The following is a 19,631-nucleotide window of genomic DNA, read 5'->3' as shown; positions in this document are numbered from 1 at the left end:
GTTTCTGTGATTATAAATCGATAGAGCAACTCTTTAGCTGCAAGTAGAAACCACATTAAACACATCAGTAACATGGGAAAATGCGTTCGTCGACTCTTCTGAGAGCGCTTATCTCTGTTAAAAATCTCTGTGCCACTTAATTCACAAAAATAACGGATTTTTAAAACTTATATTACCATCGTTACGGATTTCTAGTAGCGCAAAAGGATAAGGATAGCAAAAAGCAGACAAACAACTTTTGACCGAGCATTCACCCGTCATGGATAGCTCTCAGTCAGAACACTTTAATTGGAAATACGATAGATATACTGAGCTATGAAGTTCCAAAACTGTCTCTATTACCATTGTTATCGTCCTGGTCCCGGTAAAATTGCGCAACTTTCAACAACCAAACGCGAATTTCCTTATTGCAAGAAAAGGTCAACAATCAATTTGACAAGGGAAATTTGGGTGTTTGTTGAACCTTGCGCAATTTTACCAGGACCAGGACGTTATGCAATCTCAACCTTTGCCAAAAGCTGCTCACAATTTCACAGTTATTGAAAAGATAATTGTTTCTTTTTAGAATATTAGGAAATTTTCCACAATACAGTCTTCCCTTCTCCCCTCTCGGCTAGCTGGATTCGTGGATTGAAACCTGATCATCATGATGATGTGCAATTTACTGCTGGTGGAAGAGAATAAATAAATAATAAATCAACTGAGTGTTTTTTTTGTGATACACATTAATTTTGCTGTTTTAAATTGATGTTTTGACGTATTCCAAAATCGCACCTGTTTATATTTCGGATTAATGGAATAAAAGTTGTTTTGGAATTTTTTTAATGAAAAGAGATTAAACGTAAAGATATATTTTATATATCTGAATAAAGCTAATAATTTAAATGTTAGTCTTATTGCGGTTGCAAGTCTCTAATTTGCACGATTCCGGATTTTATTGAATGTTCTAATCTACGTAAATAAATAAACTGGTTTTGATGGCGGTTTCAAACTCCAAAAGACGCCGACAAAGATTGACCTCGCAATCAGTGGACCTTTAAGAGTTACCTATTCGGGTCTGTTGAATTATAAATTTTGTTCTAACTTGGCCTGCAGAGGTTGTGCAATATTCCGGGAAGTGCCATCGGGGCTTTGCTTGGTTCATGAATTGTGAAATTCATCTGGAGTTTCCGGCAGGTGGATTATTGTTTCAAAAGGCTCGCTTTTGGCTGGTCTGTTTTCAACATGAAATACGAAATGTCCAACTATTATATGCGCATTTTATTTTTTACCAAATTTTGAAGCTTCGTTTGAAAGCAAACACGTATATACGAGGTGTATATTTATTGCGAGCATAAAAAAATGGGAAATAAAAAGTTTTTGATGGTTTTTCCGTTATATACAGCCCCAATTATTTCATCACTGATATGATTCGCGGTATAGAATTTCCAGAAAAGTATTCAATTAAATTTTTTTGAACACTTTTCCTGGAAATTGATTTTGGCCAAGCGCATACAAATATAATAATCCATTTGTAATCCATAGAGAGCAAGTGTATCTTATCACGCAGTAAGTACCTTTATACGATAAGAGAGAAAAATGGGATTGTGAGAGAGCTATAGCACGACATTTTTTTGCTGCAGTGCCGACTTCGCGCGAGATAGGAGCAAAGAGCGTCATAGGCCTGATTTGTCATTTTCGATTATCAGTGCGGTCGGTGCGGGGTTTCGGCCATCTCTGAGTTGCTTTTCACCTGCCCTCCTAATAGGAGGCGACGGTCAATTTTCTCCTGCTCCTTAACAACGCAGTTTCTCTCCTGTCACCGGATTTAGAACTGATTTTCTCTTCTAGGAAGTGTCGGCCACTGCCGTTCTGGAAAGGTGGGTAGACAAATTTAGCTGAATAATGCTCCTCGTAGGTTTCCTTTCCATCTAGATCGAATTACTTGAGTGAACAAATTTATTTGGTTTCAATAGGTGTAGTCGGCTGGAAATAATTTTAAGCATATAATATAGGGGTTGCTGCTGGTACCGCAGTTTGGAAAGCAAACAAAAGCACCCCCAGCAGTTTTAAATAAATTCATCGTCGGGGCTTGCGAAACGTTCGTAGAAAATCAATGACCAACGACAAACAGTGAAATTTTATATCGATAACGGATGAATCATGATTTTTTTGTATCAATCTACTAAAATGATTTGTCTTTAACACCATATTCACACCCTTTCCCTTTAAATTTCACGAGCGTCGTAAATTAGCTGCGCATACGTGGAGGCTGTGCCAAAATTCAAAGCTCCACCGCCGTTGGCATATGAGTTATAGCTATTTCGAGCCAGATTTCACCTCTATACACGGGCGTATACCTTTAATTCTGCATGATGGCTTGCTGAATAATTCATTCTCGAATGATGCTTTTTCATTTTTACCTGCCATTTGTGTATATAGCAACAGATGAATTCTATTTCTTGAACTTGGGAAAAAATATCAAGGCGTAACAATCTCATTTCCATTTATTCAAAGCAGATCAAGGATAAAAACACCGATCGGCATCAAGGCTAACGATAAACTCATTTTTCATAAGACTCTGCCTTTAGAAATTAATATATTTCCATTTCTGCGCTACATTTCATGAAGATTATGCAATATCGCTCTTTGAACTTCTGAGTAAATTAAAAAAAACTGCACTGCTTGATGCATTTTTTCATTTTAAAAATGATGATTGCCTCGCTTTGTTACTTTTTTCATTAAAGAAGGCATAGTGAATCACGTTTGCTGGAAACTGTCACATACAAACCTTAATTAGTAGCTAATAAATGATAAAAAAAAAATTCCAAGGCGCTCTGCGTAAGTGAAATTATTTTACTGTCGCACACTTAAAAGCCTCAAAAATGGATTAGCTTTGTTTGATTCGTGATATTGACGCACAAACGGAACGTTCCAGCCTGATATGGAAAGATTGATAAGAATGCATTGATAAGTTTTTTGATTGTACATACCGAACATTATTCCATCATTGTCGGCAAATTTTCTCGTTTCAACACGTAGCTGCGGTTTTGCAATCGGATCCGACACTTGTAATGCCTCGAATTGTTTAGTTGGATATATAATAAATAAATAAAAACACTTCATTTGAGACTTGTTCATACTGGCATCATAGAGATTAATTGACCATTATTGAAATATCACTTATACGCACATAGAAACCTACTAAAAGCTTTAACAATTGCTTAGGGTAAACTAACTCTACACATTGTAATTACAGACCATTTAGTATGTTTGTGTTTAGTTGCATTAAATTATGCAGTAGTAAAGAAAATAAGGCTTCTCGACGTTCTACACGCGTAGTTTCAAACGTAATTAAATTCACAACAAATTTATAGAAACCATAATGAAACAGAGTGTATTATACACGTATATAACTTGTTGTGAACAAAAATTGTGCTTGTTTTGCTACATATTGTTACTGTTTACAAGATCTAGGGTTCGAATTGCGCGAAAATTGATCCCAAATTTCGATGATTATATAATTCCAATTAATTCAGTCATTTCAGGCGTGCGTGCTGACGCACAATGGCCTCACACATGGATGATGAAGACCGCGATAACTACTCAGACGAGGAGACTGACTCGCTGAATGATCTCAAAGCAACTTCGTATGTGTTCCTTTCTAATTAGCTCAAAATTAATTTTAAATCCTGATTAACTTTTTTCATTTAATTTGTTGTTTTTCGGCAGGCCGACGCCCGAGTTGAAAGCATGGGATTTGTTTCGCGTGTTGCCGCCGGCCAAGGATCTGACCGCGGCCGAGAGCGAAGCCAGGGTAAATGCCGTTCTCCGCTGGGTAAAATTGCTCGTCTGCATCGTCGTCTTTGTCATCGTGCTCGGCAGCGGAATCATTGCCAAAGGAACGATTTTCTTCATGGCCACGCAAACAAGCCAATCGCAACGTCTGGAAGTGTGCAACAGAAAACTCGATCCGAGTAAGAAAAGCGTCCGACCAGTCCAATTTCTGAAATTGCCTCCTGAAGCCCAAAAGCTCTTTCGCTTTATTTCGATTTATTCTTTGGGATTTATAGGAGTTTGGAAAATAAGACGTATTTCTAGAGCGAAAATCACGGGTTTTTGCGGTGTCAATTTAATCTGATGAAATTTCATTATAGATTAATCTAGCCTCGAAGAGAAGCCAAAAAATTTTCATTTTTGTGGGTTTTACGGGACATTTATGGCCAATTTTGATAATGAAACAATAATTCAATATAAAAGCTAAGGTATGCTTTGAACTCCTTTTGTCAAGCCCGATCGGATGAACACCATATTTGAGGTCATCGGTCGAGGTCAAAGGTCACCAAGGGTCATTTTTTAAAATTTCAGGGGGTTAATAAAATATAGCCATTCTTTTAAAATCCCAATCCCCCCTTAAAATTGGTTTTAGGATTCGTTTGAACGTTTGTAAAAACTTGAAGGCCGCGTTCGGCTTTGTTTTTTGGAAATTCGATTTTGAATTTCGAAAAAACGAATTTTGCAAATGTTGTGCGCGCCAAATCTCGAGTTCTAACTGTCAGAAAAGCAAAAACTGCACACCGTTCGACTTGGCTTCACTTTCCCTGGTGAGCTGAATAGTTTTTGGGGTGCTCATCCCTCACCCCTCAACCCCTATTGGCTATAATTTCATCCCCCGAGTCAAAAAGTGAATATTTTAAAACGTCTTAATTTATTTTTAAAGTTTTTTTCCATGGTGTAAATTATCTTGACACCGTGAAAACAGTCCTGCGCTCTTTAATAATTTCTAAAACAAACTTTAAAAAAATCTCATTGCTGTTTTCGACGTTTCCCGACTGAATGAAATGTTTTTTAGCCGGTCAGAGAAGATACGAAGTGACATTGCCTGTCGAGACCCGCATCGCGTGGACGTGGGTGCTCTTCTTCGCGCTTATCGTGCCGGACGTGTTGACATTCCTGCGGTCAGCCCGCATGTGTGTGTTCAAAAGCTTCAAAAAGCCATCTTGGCTGGATTTTGCGACTGTGCTAATCGCGGAAACACTTCACACGATTGGAGTAGGCATTCTCGCCTTTGTCGTTTTCCCCGAGCTCGACGTGGTGAAGGCGGCGATGCTGACCAACTGCGTCTGCCTCGTGCCCGGAATCCTGGGTAAGGCCTGCATTTTATTGTTCCAACACTATAACGCACACGCTTCCTTTTCCTTGAGTTTCCCTTTTCCGGCGCGCAATTCCTTTTCTCTCACAAAAGCGCCTGACGTTTCTTGGCAGGCAACACGCTCTACAGATGCGGCTCGCGGGCTGCATACTCGAGAAACGCTCTCTCTCGTTCCTAACAATAAATTTTAATTTCAAAACACTGCCATGAGCTACGAGCCTCCGAGATACGTGTGGTTTTATTATAATTAAAAATTTTGTTTTCCACTGGACTAGAGCAAAATTTATTGTGTCTTATTTAATTAATAATTTTATGATGGTCCTCTAATTGCTTCTGATTTATGCGATTTGAAATTAAACCCGTCAAAAACTGCTTAAAATCGTACAATTCTTGTGGGTAAAAAACAAATTTTTGTCTTCTGTCCTTGTGTTTAGTTCAAATTTTGTTCCCAGCTCGATAATTTTTTTCGTGCGTGTGCAGAGAGCCAGTTGATTGGGCTTTGTTGTAGATTTTCAAACCATGAACCTCTCTTTTTTATTCTTTATTTGGAAGAGAAAAATTAAATCGTATATTTTCCTCTGCATCAGCTCTTTCATTATTTAAAAATTTCTCATCTGTTATAATATAGAGCGGTTTAAGAAGTACTCACAAGAACAGAAGACAGACTCTAGCATTTAATGCAAAAACGATCAATACGAATATATCTCACGCCACGCTGAGCCCTACAATCACTTAATTGTTCGTCACATTTTGTTGCCACAAGTGCTCTCCGCAAAGTGCAGAAAAGTCTTTCACGCAGCAGTCCTTGAGTGTTGGTGGCAGGTCATTTCATGGCTTAACAACTTGAAAGGAGAAGCATTTCTGGCTGAAAACACACCTCACTGGTGGCGGCTGCCGAAGGAACTATATTTCTACAGCCTAAATCGGATTAAAAGAAAAAAATGCATATTTTTTCCTTATATTGTTGTTTATTCTTGCTCTACAAGTCATACAAGTATAATGTTTACTATACATAAAATCACATTACGTCAATAAATTATATAGAAAAGAATGGGCTGACAGACACTAGCATTTAAAATGCAAAAAAGATCAATACGAATAATATATTTCACGCCACGCTGAGCCCTACAATCACTTAATTGTTCTTCACATTTTGTTGCCGTAAGTGCTCTCTGCAAAGTGTAGAAAAGTGTTGGTGGCAGGTCATTCCATGGCTTAACCACTTGAAAGGAAAAGGATTTCTGGCCGATAAAACTCCTCACTGGTGGCGGCTGCAGCCTTGGGTGACTGCTGCTTTTGCATCGGCGGCCCACGGCGGCCCTTCATGATTGGAAAAATTTTCACATCAACTGTTTCATTTTTTGGTGGAATTTTTAGTACAAATAATTCGTTTCGGTCAAAACCGGGTTTTCACATGCGAAAGTAGACTTTGTTGTAATTTTTTAGACTGTTGAAAAACAGACGGAACTGTCCTCGTTTTGGTTCTACATTTTTTGATAGTTTTCATTTCTAAAAATTTATTTAACATTTTCAAAACATTTAAACACCTATACCCCTTGTTTTATTTATTTTTAAACTCCATTATGCCTTCTTTAAAATGACGAAAACTTTGAAATTTGGACCAAAGCGTCAGAGATTTGAATAAAAAATATTGAAAACCCCGTCTAATTTATAAGGAAAAACATTCCCGACAAAATAAACTGTCTATAATAATATAATTTCCATTTTGTAGGTTTGCTGTCGGAGCGCGGATCCGTGAACAAAACTTTGCTCCGGATAGCATTCGATCTTCTCGCTCTGGCCGCACAGGTGACTGGCCTTGTTGTCTGGCCGCTGGTGGAACACGGTGGAAATGGAAATTCACTTTGGTTCATTCCACTCGGGCTCTTCCTCGTTTCTTTCGGCTGGTGGGAGAACTTTGTTAGCAAACACGCAGCCCTCGGTAACTTAATGCCTCCAACCTAGAGTTTCAACTCTCTCTCTCTTACTGAACTGAATATTTCACATTGCAGGGGTTATGCGGCACATCGCGCAGATCAAGGAGCGAGCAAAGAAGTGGCGCTATTTCACCTACCTCTTCATTTCCGTGTGGAAAATGATCGTGCTTTTCATCACTATGATTATTGTGTGGACCGTGCACACCAACGATGCTAACAAACTTTTCGATGGCTTCATAGACGGTTTTACTAACCACGCTATTAACGCTACTGAGGTAATTTTAGAATTAAAAATTACCGTTTTGATTAAGGATGGAATCAGCAATATTTTTTATAAATTGGACGTAATTTTCCCACTATAAAGAATGTTAGGTCAAATTTTTGAACCAAATTATTGAGTGATTTCCGGCTTTTTTATTTGGAAAATTACGAAATTGACCATGTATATCAGAATCTACTGAAGATTTCAAGAGAAACGAAACCTCTATTAAAGAAATATTTTATGCCAAACAAATTTTGTGAGAAAAATATTTTTCTAGAATTAAAATAAAAAGTTCATGCATTTTCAAATCAAATTTAAAAATAGCAAGTTTTTGAAGGAGTGTAAAAATGTTGGAAATCATAATATTATTCTACCCTGAAATTTTTGTGACGTTGCTAGATTAAGTTTTTGAGATAATTCAGGTTAAAGGTCAGCCCAGTTTCGGGTCAAACATCTAAATATCATTTGAACACGAGATCTCGGCTTCTGCTGGTCAGAAATGCAAAAACTGCATACCGTTCAACTCGTATTGATGCCCCCTGACGAGCCATAAAATTTTCAAGGTGGTAACTTCACCCCTTTTCATCCCTCATCCATCCCAAAGCGTAAAAATAAGAATTAATTCATTTTTCCACCGATGGACGTTTAAGATCATCCTGAAATTGATTTTTCACACCCTCCCTCATCCAACCCCTTAAAAAATTACCTTTATTCGCTACAACGTGTCTTCTTTAGCTGCAAATATGATTTTTAGCCCGATTTTTACATCAAAATATGATAAATTTATTTCAGGTAGAAATGGTGAACAGCACGTCGAGCATCGTGACCAAGGAGTACGTCATGATGGAGGTTTGGTACAATTCGCCGTTGTGGGTGCTGCTGATCCAGGCGGCGTCGGCCCATCTGTGCTACATCACGGCCAAGTACGCGTGCCGCATCATGATTCAGGGCTTCAGCTTCGCTCTCGCGGTCACCATCACCGTGCCTATGACCATCTCGGTGGCCGTGGTGCTGTGCGGACTCAAGAGCATCGACGCCTGCTACTTCTACAACGTCATTCCGGACTACCTGTTCTTCCGCATGCCGCCCTACGCCGATCTCGGCGAATTCCTCTCCAAGCAGGTTAGTGCCATTTGTCAGAGGTTTCAGATGTGCGATAAAATTGGTTCGCACTGCGCAGATCCAAGATGGCGTCTGAATGTGGGAAGCAAAATGCTCTCTTTGGATTGCCGTACGAGTGTCAAGAGTTTGTTTTTACGATCCAAAAGACACAATTAGTTAAGAGTACTGCAAATTATGTCACAAAATTGTCGAAAACTTGGTTCTTTTCGCGCATTTCTCACGTGACCGTTTTTTCGCGCCATACTCCAGCGGATGCCATATCTGCGCGTCGCACGAATCTGGCCCCCGCTGGGTTTCTCGAAATTTAAACTTGGAATAAAATTCTAATTGAATTTTTCAGTAATGTAAAACCAGATAAATTTTTATTTCGAGAAAATGCCAACAATTAATTTAATGCGATTCGAAATTTCGAGTTAATCATGCTTACACGTTCAATGCAGCCTGTCGGACTCTAATGCTTTGCGGGCTTGCCTAGCCATCGACGGATTAACTTGATTTACTTTTGCCTCTATTTGCAGCATGCCTGGATCTGGCTGGTTTGGTTAGCCTCGCAGGCCTGGTTCACCACCCACATCTGGTGGCCTAAGTGCGAGAGATTAGCTTGTACCGAGAAACTGTTTGTTGCGCCGATGTACAGTGCCCTTCTGATCGACCAATCCCTGGCCCTCAACAGACGCAACGACGATAACGACGATGATGTTGCCAAGGTATAGCCGCCCTCGTTATTTATTTCCCTATTTTTTTCTGCTAAAATGAACAAGATAACAAGGGGGTTTACTGCTGAATCAGAGAAACATATTACGAATTTGATCGTTTGAGAGGGGGCTTACGAATACAAAAATAACTTGCCCGTTTCGAAAATGAGAAAATTTGAAGCGTTAGTATTAGCAGTGCCGTTTAAATTGATATGCTATATAATTTCCAAACTTTACACATTTTAGGACGCAGCGCCTAAAAAAGGTTCCAAAACCCCATTGGAAGACTACGCGGACAACGTGTCCATCGCGTCCAACATGTCGGACATGCTTGCCAACGGCTCGCCATCGACTGACCACATAACTCGCATTTTCGCCTGCGCTACCATGTGGCACGAGACCAAAGAGGAAATGATGGAGATGCTCAAGTCGATCTTCCGCATGGACGAGGACCAGTCTGCCCGCAGGATGGCCCAACAGTGGCTGCAGTTCAGCGACCCTGACTACTACGAGTTTGAAAGTGAGTCATTTTTTTCTGGATTGACATTCTTAACTAACTAAATTAAAAAATGGTTGGCTGATTATTCGACTAAAATACAATTTCCGCACTGTATAATGCTATAAAAATTATTAATCTTTGCGGTACCAACATGAATTATGCAAATTTAACTCTTTAAAACGGACTAAAAATTTCTGAAACGCTGAAATCAGGTCCCTTTCATTGTCAAAAGCAATATTTTGACATTAGTGCAAATATTTAGATATTTATTTCATTTGATACAAGAATAAATAATGCTACAAAAACTAAAAATAATAATAAAATTGGCTCCTTTTAATTTCATTCTATTTAAATATAAAAACCAGCCCTGATTACAAAAAAAATTAAAAAACAAATGTATCTAACACACGGTGTGAAAAATCAATTGATTTTGAATCTTAAAAAATACATACTTTTGGGAATTGGTAACTTTTAGATTTGATAATTGTTTTAAAGATTTTTTCGAAAAAGATTAAAATCCGTATCCACATATTACTTTTTAAAGACGCAGACATTAAGCTGCCTATAATAAAATTATGGGGATGAAATTACAGCCAATAGAGGGTTGAGGGTAGGGAATGAGCATCCCAAACACCATTTAGTTCACAAGGGAAAATCAAGCCAAGTCGAACGCTCTTCTGACAACAAGAACCCGAGATTTGGCGCTCACAACATTTACAAAAATTCGAAAAATTTGTTTTTTGAAATGAAAATTTGAATTTTTTGAAAACGAAGCCTAACACCACCTTGAAACTTTCCCTCAGGTTCCCACGAACCCTGAAACCATTTTAAATTAGCGTTTTCAATTTTTTAGAGTCATAATGTCCTGCGACCTGTGATTTTTGCCCAATAACCTTGAAATTAATTTCCATTACACAATAAATTAATTAATTTTCGCAGCGCACATTTTCTTTGACGACGCCTTCCTGCCGCAAAAGGAATACGGTGCGAGTGAAGGCCCGTTGGTCAACTCGTGGGTGAAGACTTTGGTTGCCACGATCGACGAAGCAGCGAGCCACGTCCACAACACTCACGTGCGCCTTCGCGCCCCCAAAAAAGTGCCTACCCCGTATGGCGGAAAACTGATCTGGACTTTACCGGGAAAAACCAAGCTCGTGACGCATCTCAAGGACAAGAACAAAATTCGACACAAAAAGCGATGGAGCCAGGTACGATGTTCTTTTCATGCGGGAAATATCGTGTTTTCCTTCTTTGAGCTTCAGAGAGGAGCAGAAAATAGAAAATATATTGCGCACCAATCAAGAGCTTCTCTCCCGGGGGTGAAATGTATTTGCGGTGGGCGGTGGGCACATTGTATCTATATAATTTTCCCCCGAAATTCTCAGCATTAACATTTAAAAGAATTGCTTTCCACGACTCAATCTTTCCAAAGTAGGACGGGGACCATAAAAATATGCAAAATTAGCACAATTCTGCAGCAGAGTGGGGTCTTGGCTTGTATGATAAAATAATCCCCTTAAGGGAGGGTAAGTTTTGTGCTTACGCTTCACTCGAGCGCGCGAAAATTGTGAAATTCCCAATGCACGCATCATTTACTTGTTTAAAATTCAGTGACCAAGCACGTGGCTAGAAATCACGTTTCGATTGACTCTATGCTGAGCAAATTACATGCAATGCTCAGGAGAATCATTTTGGCTGAGTGTAAATATTGAATGAACCCACCGGTTTATTTGCTGACGCAAAAGCTGTTGTTTGTATGCAGAGTGCGTGACTGTGTAAACAAAACCCCAATGCGAGTGTGTCGTTCACATTTTCTTATCGAATGCAATAACTGGGAGAGAAAGAGAGAGAGAGAGAAGGTGACCAACTTTTCTCTGCGTTTTTTGTTAAATTATCGATGGGATATTCGAAGAAAATAACGTGTCGATGAATGATGGAGATTGCATGTCTTTCAAATGCCGCATTATTTTTTTTTTCAAAAATAAAACACTTTTTTGTGTACGTATATAGTACGCAATTTTCACCAAGAACTTTAATACATAGTAGTTTGATGGGCGACAGGATATTTTTGAATGCTTTCAATTTTTTCCGTTAGAAGATTTGCCAAAATACACTTGTGATAATGAAAGTGACCTAAATAAAATGTAGGCCAATTTATAATTTCCTAAATATGATATAATATTTTATTGCCTTGACGTTAAACGCAATAAAAATTTATGGGCTCTTGTGTGGGTGTAGGAAGATATTTAAAAACCCCAATTTTCCTCCTTATGCGTTTGAGCTATTGGCTTGCATAGAAGTTAAAATTTTATAAATATTTCAACTTTTATAAATTATTTTACAATAAACTATATAATAGAATTTCAAAGAACCGCAACAACGATTAATAATAAATTAATTGAATCAAACAATATTGAATTTCAATTAAAATGCGCTCACCCGAGTCCGGGTTCAAATCGTTCTAAATTTACAAACGCTCTAAAGGCGCCCTCCGCGCCCACAGCTTTACAAACACGGATGTGGCGAGAGCTCAGGCGTGAGATCACTTTACGAATTAGTTTATACTCCCGTGTCGTCTCGAATGATGCAGGGAGAATGAAGAGATGAAGTGAATACGACTGGGGAGCTAAAGTGACCTGCCGTGCAGGTTGCATACGCTGACAAGCGGTCCCTATTATAAGAAACATACATTTTGTGTCCTAAATCGTCACAAAGATGAAATTTAGTCTTCAAGTAGGAACAATGGAATTTCAGATTTTGTCACATTTTACGAAAATATTTCTTTCTTTTATTTATTTTGTACGACAATTGTATCAACTAGCGCATGGAACATTTCTACATATTTATTGTCACCGATTACAGGATGGCAGGGTTGAGCCGCAGCGCTCTTATAACTCTATTTGTACACGTGTCTAACAAGATTGCTCTATTTTTTGTACAGGTTATGTACATGTACTATTTGCTTGGGCACCGTTTGCTGGAGAAGCGCATTCCCGCCGAGCGCAAAGAAGTGATCGCGGACAACACGTATTTGCTCGCTTTGGACGGCGACATCGACTTCCAGCCGAATTCGGTCCAGCTGCTCGTCGACCTGATGAAGAAGAACAACAAATTGGGAGCCGCGTGCGGCCGCATCCACCCAATCGGCTCGGGGGCGATGGTTTGGTACCAGCGGTTCGAGTACGCGGTCGGTCACTGGCTGCAAAAAGCCACCGAGCACGTGATCGGCTGTGTCCTCTGTTCGCCGGGCTGCTTCTCCTTGTTCAGGGGCAAGGCACTCATGGACGACAACGTTATGAGAAAGTATACAACCCGTTCCGAGGAGGCCAGGCACTACGTCCAGTACGATCAAGGTATTGTAATTATAATTAAGGACCGGCTTTTTTGTTACACTTTCTGAACAGGCGAGGACCGGTGGTTGTGCACTCTGTTGCTGCAGCGCGGCTACAGGGTGGAATACTCGGCCGCCAGCGATGCGTACACCCATTGTCCGGAAGGGTTTAACGAGTTCTACAACCAGCGGCGTCGGTGGGTGCCGTCCACAATGGCCAACATCATGGACCTTCTCGGCGACTACAAGCGCACTGTCCGCGTCAATAACAACCTCTCTTTCAACTACATGATTTACCAGGTAATTTTTTTTGTCTTCTAAATTTTTTTCATTATTTGTTATGTTCTAATGTAACAGGGATTCCTGATGGTTGGATCAGTCCTGGGGCCAGGAACCATCTTCCTCATGCTGGTGGGCGCTTTCGTCGCTGCTTTCAAGATCGACCAATGGTCTAGTTTCACCTACAACCTCGTACCAGTCGCGATCTTCATGATAATTTGTTATTTCGCCAAGGAAAAGACGCAGGTACGTTGCTCCCGAAATTCAGATAGTAAAAAAAATGTTCTCTTTAATCTCTTGAAGTTGACGGCGGCGATGATCATCAGTACATTGTACGGCATGGTGATGATCGCCGTGTTGGTGGGCATCATGATGCAAATCTCCGAAGACGGTCCCCTCGCTCCATCATCTTTGTTTTTCTTCATAGTGTCGGGTCAATTAATCCTGACAGGCCTGCTGCACCCCCGAGAGGTAAGAAGAAGCGCGTTTATTTTGATCGCATCTGGAAATCAACACACGGTGCGTGTTTTAACAGATCGGGTGCCTGCCTTTCGGAGTCATCTACTACATAACCGTGCCCAGCATGTACATGCTGCTAATCATCTACTCGCTTTTCAACCTAAACAATGTGAGCTGGGGCACGCGCGAGGTGACGGTTCCTCTCAGCCAGCAGAAGCAGCAGGTTTGCTAATTACAGACGACGCCCCCTCAAACTAGATGCTTGGTGGCTTTTAACGGGTTGCAAAACATTATTTACCAAACCAGGCAGGCTGATTAACTTCTTATTGATTAAATTTCTAAGAAATTCCTTTCAATTTTGGAACTCACTCCTCAGAAAAAACTTTCTCTCATCAAAAGCTTTTTTTAGTGTTACTTTTCCTCGTCAAACTTTTGTATAAAAGCCCAAAATTTTTTTAACATCCTCGAAGATCAAATGGCTGTATGTAACATAGGTTTTAGGAACACATTAAAACTTGGAGAGATGAGAACACGGATTTTATAACACAATAATTTGATATGAATCGTTAAAATCTAGGTCAGCCGCCGCGCACATTTTTGATATTATAAAATCGCTGCGAAAATCCCAGGAAAATCAGCTAGCCCTTTTTTGTAATGTTTGTCTGCACTTATATTCATAAGACAAACAAACGCTTAATGCCGGCACATCTTGTGCTAATCCTTTTTGATCCGAATCCCACGCGATTCCAGGCTCTCGAGGCGGAGGCGAAAAAGTCGCAGAAAAAGGGCGGAGTGGCTGGTTTCCTGGACGGCTTGCGGACAAAAGCCAGCGCCTCCGACCCGGAGGACGGAGCCATCGAGTTCTCGCTGGCCGGTCTGTTCAAGATCATGTGCTGCACCTACCCCAAGATCGTGGACGAGAAGCAGCAACTGATGCGCATCGCCGACTCGCTCGAGGCACTCAACCGGAGGATGGACTCTATTGAAAGGTTCTGTTGCTTTTGCTATTCTCGGAATTTCATACGCGGAATATGAATATCAATTTGGCACAATTCATTTACCACGTTGATGAGTTATGGGAATTTATATTGCATGCAAGGCAATTTAATTAAATATAGTTTCCCTCTAATTATGGGTTCGATTACATCGAGGTACGTCAATTGTTTGCTCGCAAAATTAATGCAAAATTAAATAAATACTTGCGTATCCTGGGACATAGAGAAAACACGCATATATAATACATACAGAGGGTAAAAAAGAGGAATCTGCCGTGTAAATATCACACTTTTTGTTTGTTTGTTTCTATAATATGAAAGAGGTGCTCGGTGTGTTCCGAAAACCGAGACGCTTCACAGCTTATATAGGAGAGCTCCGAATGTCGAGCCTCAAACATACAAAACAAGTTCCACGAAAGGTCCAATAACTTTTCCTTATTCACAAACAAAAGTATAACACTGTCGTCAAAGGGCAAAGGGCCCCTTTTTAATAACATATCCATACCTTCTGCGCTCCAAGAGATATTTGCTTTGACGAACCCTATATAGCCTGCTCCCGGCGGACGTGTAACAAAACGACCAAATTAATTCCGACAAACAGGTACAAACCAACCACTCATTGATGCGCATTTCTCCCTCATTCAGAGTGAGCAGTGTGGGTTGGCTGCCGCACGTCAAACACTATTAAAACTGTTCCATTTTACAATTATTAAAATAGCAAGTAGAAAATTTCCACCCCCAAATTTAAATTTTGCCAATTTCCTCCAAAATTTACAGTGCTTGAACACATTTTCTTGGCATATTTCGATTCCTCTCGTCGAGACCTGTCCAACGGTGTATGCCACTTATTGGGCAAACCCTTGGTTTTGAAATTAAATCGGATTTCAAGTAAGGAGACAGCCATTACCATTTGAAAAGCACGTTAACTTTCCAGCCAATTTTCTCAAAAAATTACAGTGCTTCTTAGGTCAATTTAGGCTTTAACTGAATCCTAAGGGACGAGTTTATGTATTGGCAACAAGCATTTTCCAAACTTTTGCAGTATCATTTCTCTTTAAATAGGCGACCACTCGAGGTTGTGTTCATATTGGGAATAAATTAAACCAGGCTTCATTCTCGTTGTTTCAATTTTTTACTCGTGATTAGGACGTACTGGATGACGTCGAAACTATGGTCGAGAAATTAAAACGACAATTTCGCAACGAGGATTAAGCCTGATTTAATTTTTATTTCCAATACAATCATGGCATCGAGTCATAATTTTTCTACCGGCTTCAGGTTTCTAAAAGTGGCAATGATGTTGCGAGTCATGTGCACATGAACACGCAATCTATTCGCAATTAAAAGTTTGGCCTCAAAGCCGCAGAGGTGGCACGCTGCACTACTTGCCATTTGCGGCTCACTGGTTGCGCAACGATTAATATGTATATAACAAAAGCTGGTATCACATTGCAGGTCAATGGACGGCTCGGCACCCGCACTGGGCAGCAGGCGTCGTTCGTTTAGCCTGCTGCGAACAGCGGGGAGCAACGTGCCCGAAAATTTGGCTACGTTGGTCGAGGCCAGCGAGGTGGATGAGCAAATGAGTGACGACAGCGAGGGCCGTTATGCTCCAGAGGGTGAGTGTTAATCCGGCGGCACAATCTCGGGCTTAAAATTTAAATCCTGCGAGCGCAGTTTCGAAAAGCGTCAGAGACGACCTCATCGATCCTTTCTGGACGGAGGACGACGATTTGAAAAACGGAGGCATCGACTTTTTGACAGACGAGGAGGAGCAGTTCTGGAAGGACTTGATTGACAAGTACCTGTACCCGTTGGACGAGGACTTGAAACAAAAGGTATAAATTTAAGTGAGTGCAGAACGGATTAGTTAAAACTGCGCGGCATCGGCAGGAACAAATCGCGATGGAGCTGAAAGTCCTGAGGGACAAGTCGGTGTTCGGCTTTTTCATGCTCAACGCCATGTTCGTCATGATTCTCTTCCTCATTCAACTGAACAAAGACCTGCTCCATCTTAATTGGCCGCTGGGAGTCAAAAGCAACATTAGCTTCGAGATGAAAACTAAGGAGGTAAAAAGTTATACATTTCCAGGAACCATTATTAGCACTTCACAGCTTTTGATAAATTCTCATTCATTCCCTTTGCAAAAGGAAAATTATCGACGTGTTGCGTGAAATGATAGTTTTTATTTAGATTTTTATTGACAACGAATACCTGGAGCTGGAACCAATCGGAATCGTTTTCCTCCTCTCTTTCGCGGCATTGCTGTTGATCCAGTTCTTGGCTATGCTGTTGCACCGCTTCGGAACACTTTCGCACATTTTAGCTTCGACTGAAATGGAGTGGTACTGCACGAAAAAGGTTCGTATGGTTAAGGTTCGTATTAGAGCATCGCTTATTAATAGCTTTTTGGTAACTATTACCACTTTCTCAAAACTTTATACTCATGTTGTACATAGCTTACACTCATTCAACACCTTCCTCCTTCTTTTCAAGTTCCAAATCGACTGTTTAAATTGAATATTTTAGAGCCATCCCCAAGAGAAGATTTTTTTAAACATATTTGAATATTTGACCCACTTTTTTCTTCCACCATTCCTTTTTCTCTAGGCTACCAGGAAAATAACGTAAACTCTACAAACTCAAAAGGGCTATCCATTCAATAAAAATTATAAGAGCAGTTACTCTCCCGCTACCAATTAGCAGAAAATCCCTTGACATACATTATCAAGAGGTACTGCAATACACTTCAATAGTTGCAAAGCCCCAATTAATTTCAAACGTTTTGTACATTTGGCTAATAATCAACAATAAAATCGATAATATCTCAACAGTAATTATTATCACTCCCTTGTCAGTTTATCTCAAATAAAAAAGATTTTAAAACATTTTAAGCAAGTGCTAATATACATTCTCAGAAAAAAGACAAGTTTCAAGAAATTCTATTGTTACAATTGTCTCATACAAGCCTATTTCATTAGTGCAGAAACCAAATTTTATTCGATTCTTTTTTTTACAAACGGCAAAAAATTGTCTAAAACAGAAAACTACCTATCTATCACAATTTCGACTGGAACTTGTTCATCTGTAAATAATTCTCACAGCAGTAGAGCAAGCGCCTAATTTGATCGTTCTGTATATAGTATAGTGTCGTGTTTCAAATACTATCAGGGTTTCCTCTGTGTGTTGTGGTTCGACTCACACAAATCCTCACTCCTATATAATTTCCTCTCTATCCTGTGACAACACGAAAACGTCTACCTCTCCTCCGATTTCTCCCTTGGATTTCGAACCTAAACCCACTTTGGGCTGCATTATTTCATCATTTATTCCTCGCGTGGCGCAGGTCGACGACATTACAGAGGAATCGCTGATGGTGAAACACGGCGTCGAGTTCGCCAGGGGGCTGCAGCGACTCTCGGGTCTCGGAGAGGAACCCAAGAAGAAGAAGGATAAGGACGACGAACCTTTCGAGCGCCGCTTCACCATCATGGACCTGGAGCGAGAGAGCAGGAAGACGCAGCACGTCGGCTCGCTCGCCATGACTTTCGAAACGAGGTTCACCTCCATGGACTTTGGATCACAAGGTACACCAATTGAAACACTTTCAACACAAACAATTTTTTTAGTTGTCAGCTCAGATATTTTAGAACATTGTCTCAAACCGTTAATTTCCGGTAAAAGCATAAATTCAACTCGTGGAGATAAAAAAAGCTGGAGGAAATGAGTTAAAACGTAAAATTGACTTCAGATTTAATTTTTTGGGGCGGAAAAAAATTGGGAACGACACCAATGACGGTCAAATTGAGGGAAATTTAATAAATTAACCCCTGGGGATGAGGGTTGATTTAAAAAATATTCCTCAAGTGACTCGTTTACACAATTTTAATAATATATCCAAAATCTAAGAGCTATCAGCCTTCTCCATCGATTCCCTAATCCGTTTTTGGAGGTCGGAAAATGCAATTAGTCGAAAATCGGAAACACAGATGGGATTTGACGAGCTGTAGAGGTCGCGCAGTGGCTCCGGTTCCATTATAGGCTCAGCTCTGCTCTCTCTTTTTATTTTATTTTGGACGTTAGGCAAGTCCTGTGTGCAAACTACAAAAGCCAATAGCACCATTGTCAATTCCTCAAATGCCGCACACAAAAGTCAATGGCGTGGGCCTGTTCCCTTGGAGATTCGGCGTGCTGCATGTTCCATTTTATTTCATGCATTACATACCTTTCAGCTAACCCGATTATTCGGCGACTGACCGCGCGGAGAGGAACCATGGAGGCTTTGGCGCATCGACGCAGCTCCGTTCTGGCCGAGAGACGCAAGTCGATGCGAATGGGCAGCTTCGAAATGGGCTCCGAGTCCATTCCGAACGAACGAAAGAGCTTCAACAGGCGGATCGACTCGGTCGTCAGTTGGAGGGACACCGACGCGTAATTTATTTCCAAGCTGCGACGGCATCAGCCGCACTACTTATTTATTCTGTATTGATCGACACGCTCAATGATGCTAAGGGAAAAATGTGATATTTAATCAACTGGCTGGCAGTTGAAAACAAGGAAAATTGTTTGAAATTTAAACAAACTCAAAAACTGTGTTATGTGTCAAATAATTAAATAATCACGAGTTTTTTCTGTTTATCTAGGAATCTTAATCACGCTATAGCTGTATTATTTATTTGAATTAAATAAATTTGAATAATTTGATTAATATAAAAGATTTTTCATTTCTAGGTCTGACAAAATAATATCGAATCGTTTGTATATATTTTTTTTTTCATTTCTTACGCATAAAAATATCTGTCAGTTCCACGCGGACAAACATTTTCCCCGCGATTAAAAATTGATCGTTTAATCTGGCAGAGTGACGTCTGTCTGAAGCATTCAAAGAAGCGCCAACTCGTTTACGCTTTGGCCCGGCGC

At 40.2% G+C, this 19,631-nt stretch overlaps 1 protein-coding gene across 2 annotated transcripts; it reads left to right on the top strand.

The window, feature by feature from the left end:
* Positions 1 to 1,677: 1,677 nt before the first annotated feature.
* On the top strand, positions 1,678 to 19,426 carry LOC135942909 (chitin synthase chs-2-like). 2 transcript variants are annotated; one of them, XM_065489251.1, is made up of 22 exons: positions 1,678 to 1,859; positions 3,528 to 3,629; positions 3,712 to 3,956; positions 4,832 to 5,125; positions 6,864 to 7,073; positions 7,144 to 7,343; positions 8,123 to 8,452; positions 8,971 to 9,159; positions 9,394 to 9,667; positions 10,586 to 10,854; positions 12,588 to 12,999; positions 13,051 to 13,277; positions 13,335 to 13,502; positions 13,560 to 13,727; positions 13,792 to 13,938; positions 14,466 to 14,704; positions 16,166 to 16,329; positions 16,388 to 16,548; positions 16,604 to 16,780; positions 16,905 to 17,072; positions 18,058 to 18,298; positions 18,944 to 19,426. In XM_065489251.1, exons 2-22 carry the CDS (start codon positions 3,547 to 3,549, stop codon positions 19,144 to 19,146), a joined length of 4,569 nt encoding a protein of 1,522 aa, XP_065345323.1. In that variant the 5' UTR covers positions 1,678 to 1,859; positions 3,528 to 3,546; the 3' UTR covers positions 19,147 to 19,426. The 2 variants fall into 2 exon arrangements, with proteins under 2 accessions (XP_065345323.1, XP_065345324.1); XM_065489252.1 differs by having other exon boundaries at positions 1,678 to 1,863.
* The last annotated feature ends 205 nt before the right edge of the window (positions 19,427 to 19,631 follow it).

This window comes from Cloeon dipterum, chromosome 4 (assembly GCF_949628265.1).
Source record: "Cloeon dipterum chromosome 4, ieCloDipt1.1, whole genome shotgun sequence".
NCBI lineage: Eukaryota > Metazoa > Arthropoda > Insecta > Ephemeroptera > Baetidae > Cloeon > Cloeon dipterum.
Note: the sequence above shows the minus strand (reverse complement) of the source record. Positions and strands in the feature narration are given on the sequence as shown.

What these genes read in the sequence shown, in the direction of transcription:
- LOC135942909 (XM_065489251.1), top strand. Translation starts at nt 3,547, where the DNA reads ATGGCCTCACACATGGATGATGAAGACCGCGATAACTACTCAGACGAG. An exon ending in TGACTACTACGAGTTTGAAA is followed by an intron (nt 9,668 to 10,585) that starts GTGAGTCATTTT and finishes TAATTTTCGCAG; the next exon opens with CGCACATTTTCTTTGACGAC. An exon ending in AGTGGTACTGCACGAAAAAG is followed by an intron (nt 17,073 to 18,057) that starts GTTCGTATGGTT and finishes CGCGTGGCGCAG; the next exon opens with GTCGACGACATTACAGAGGA.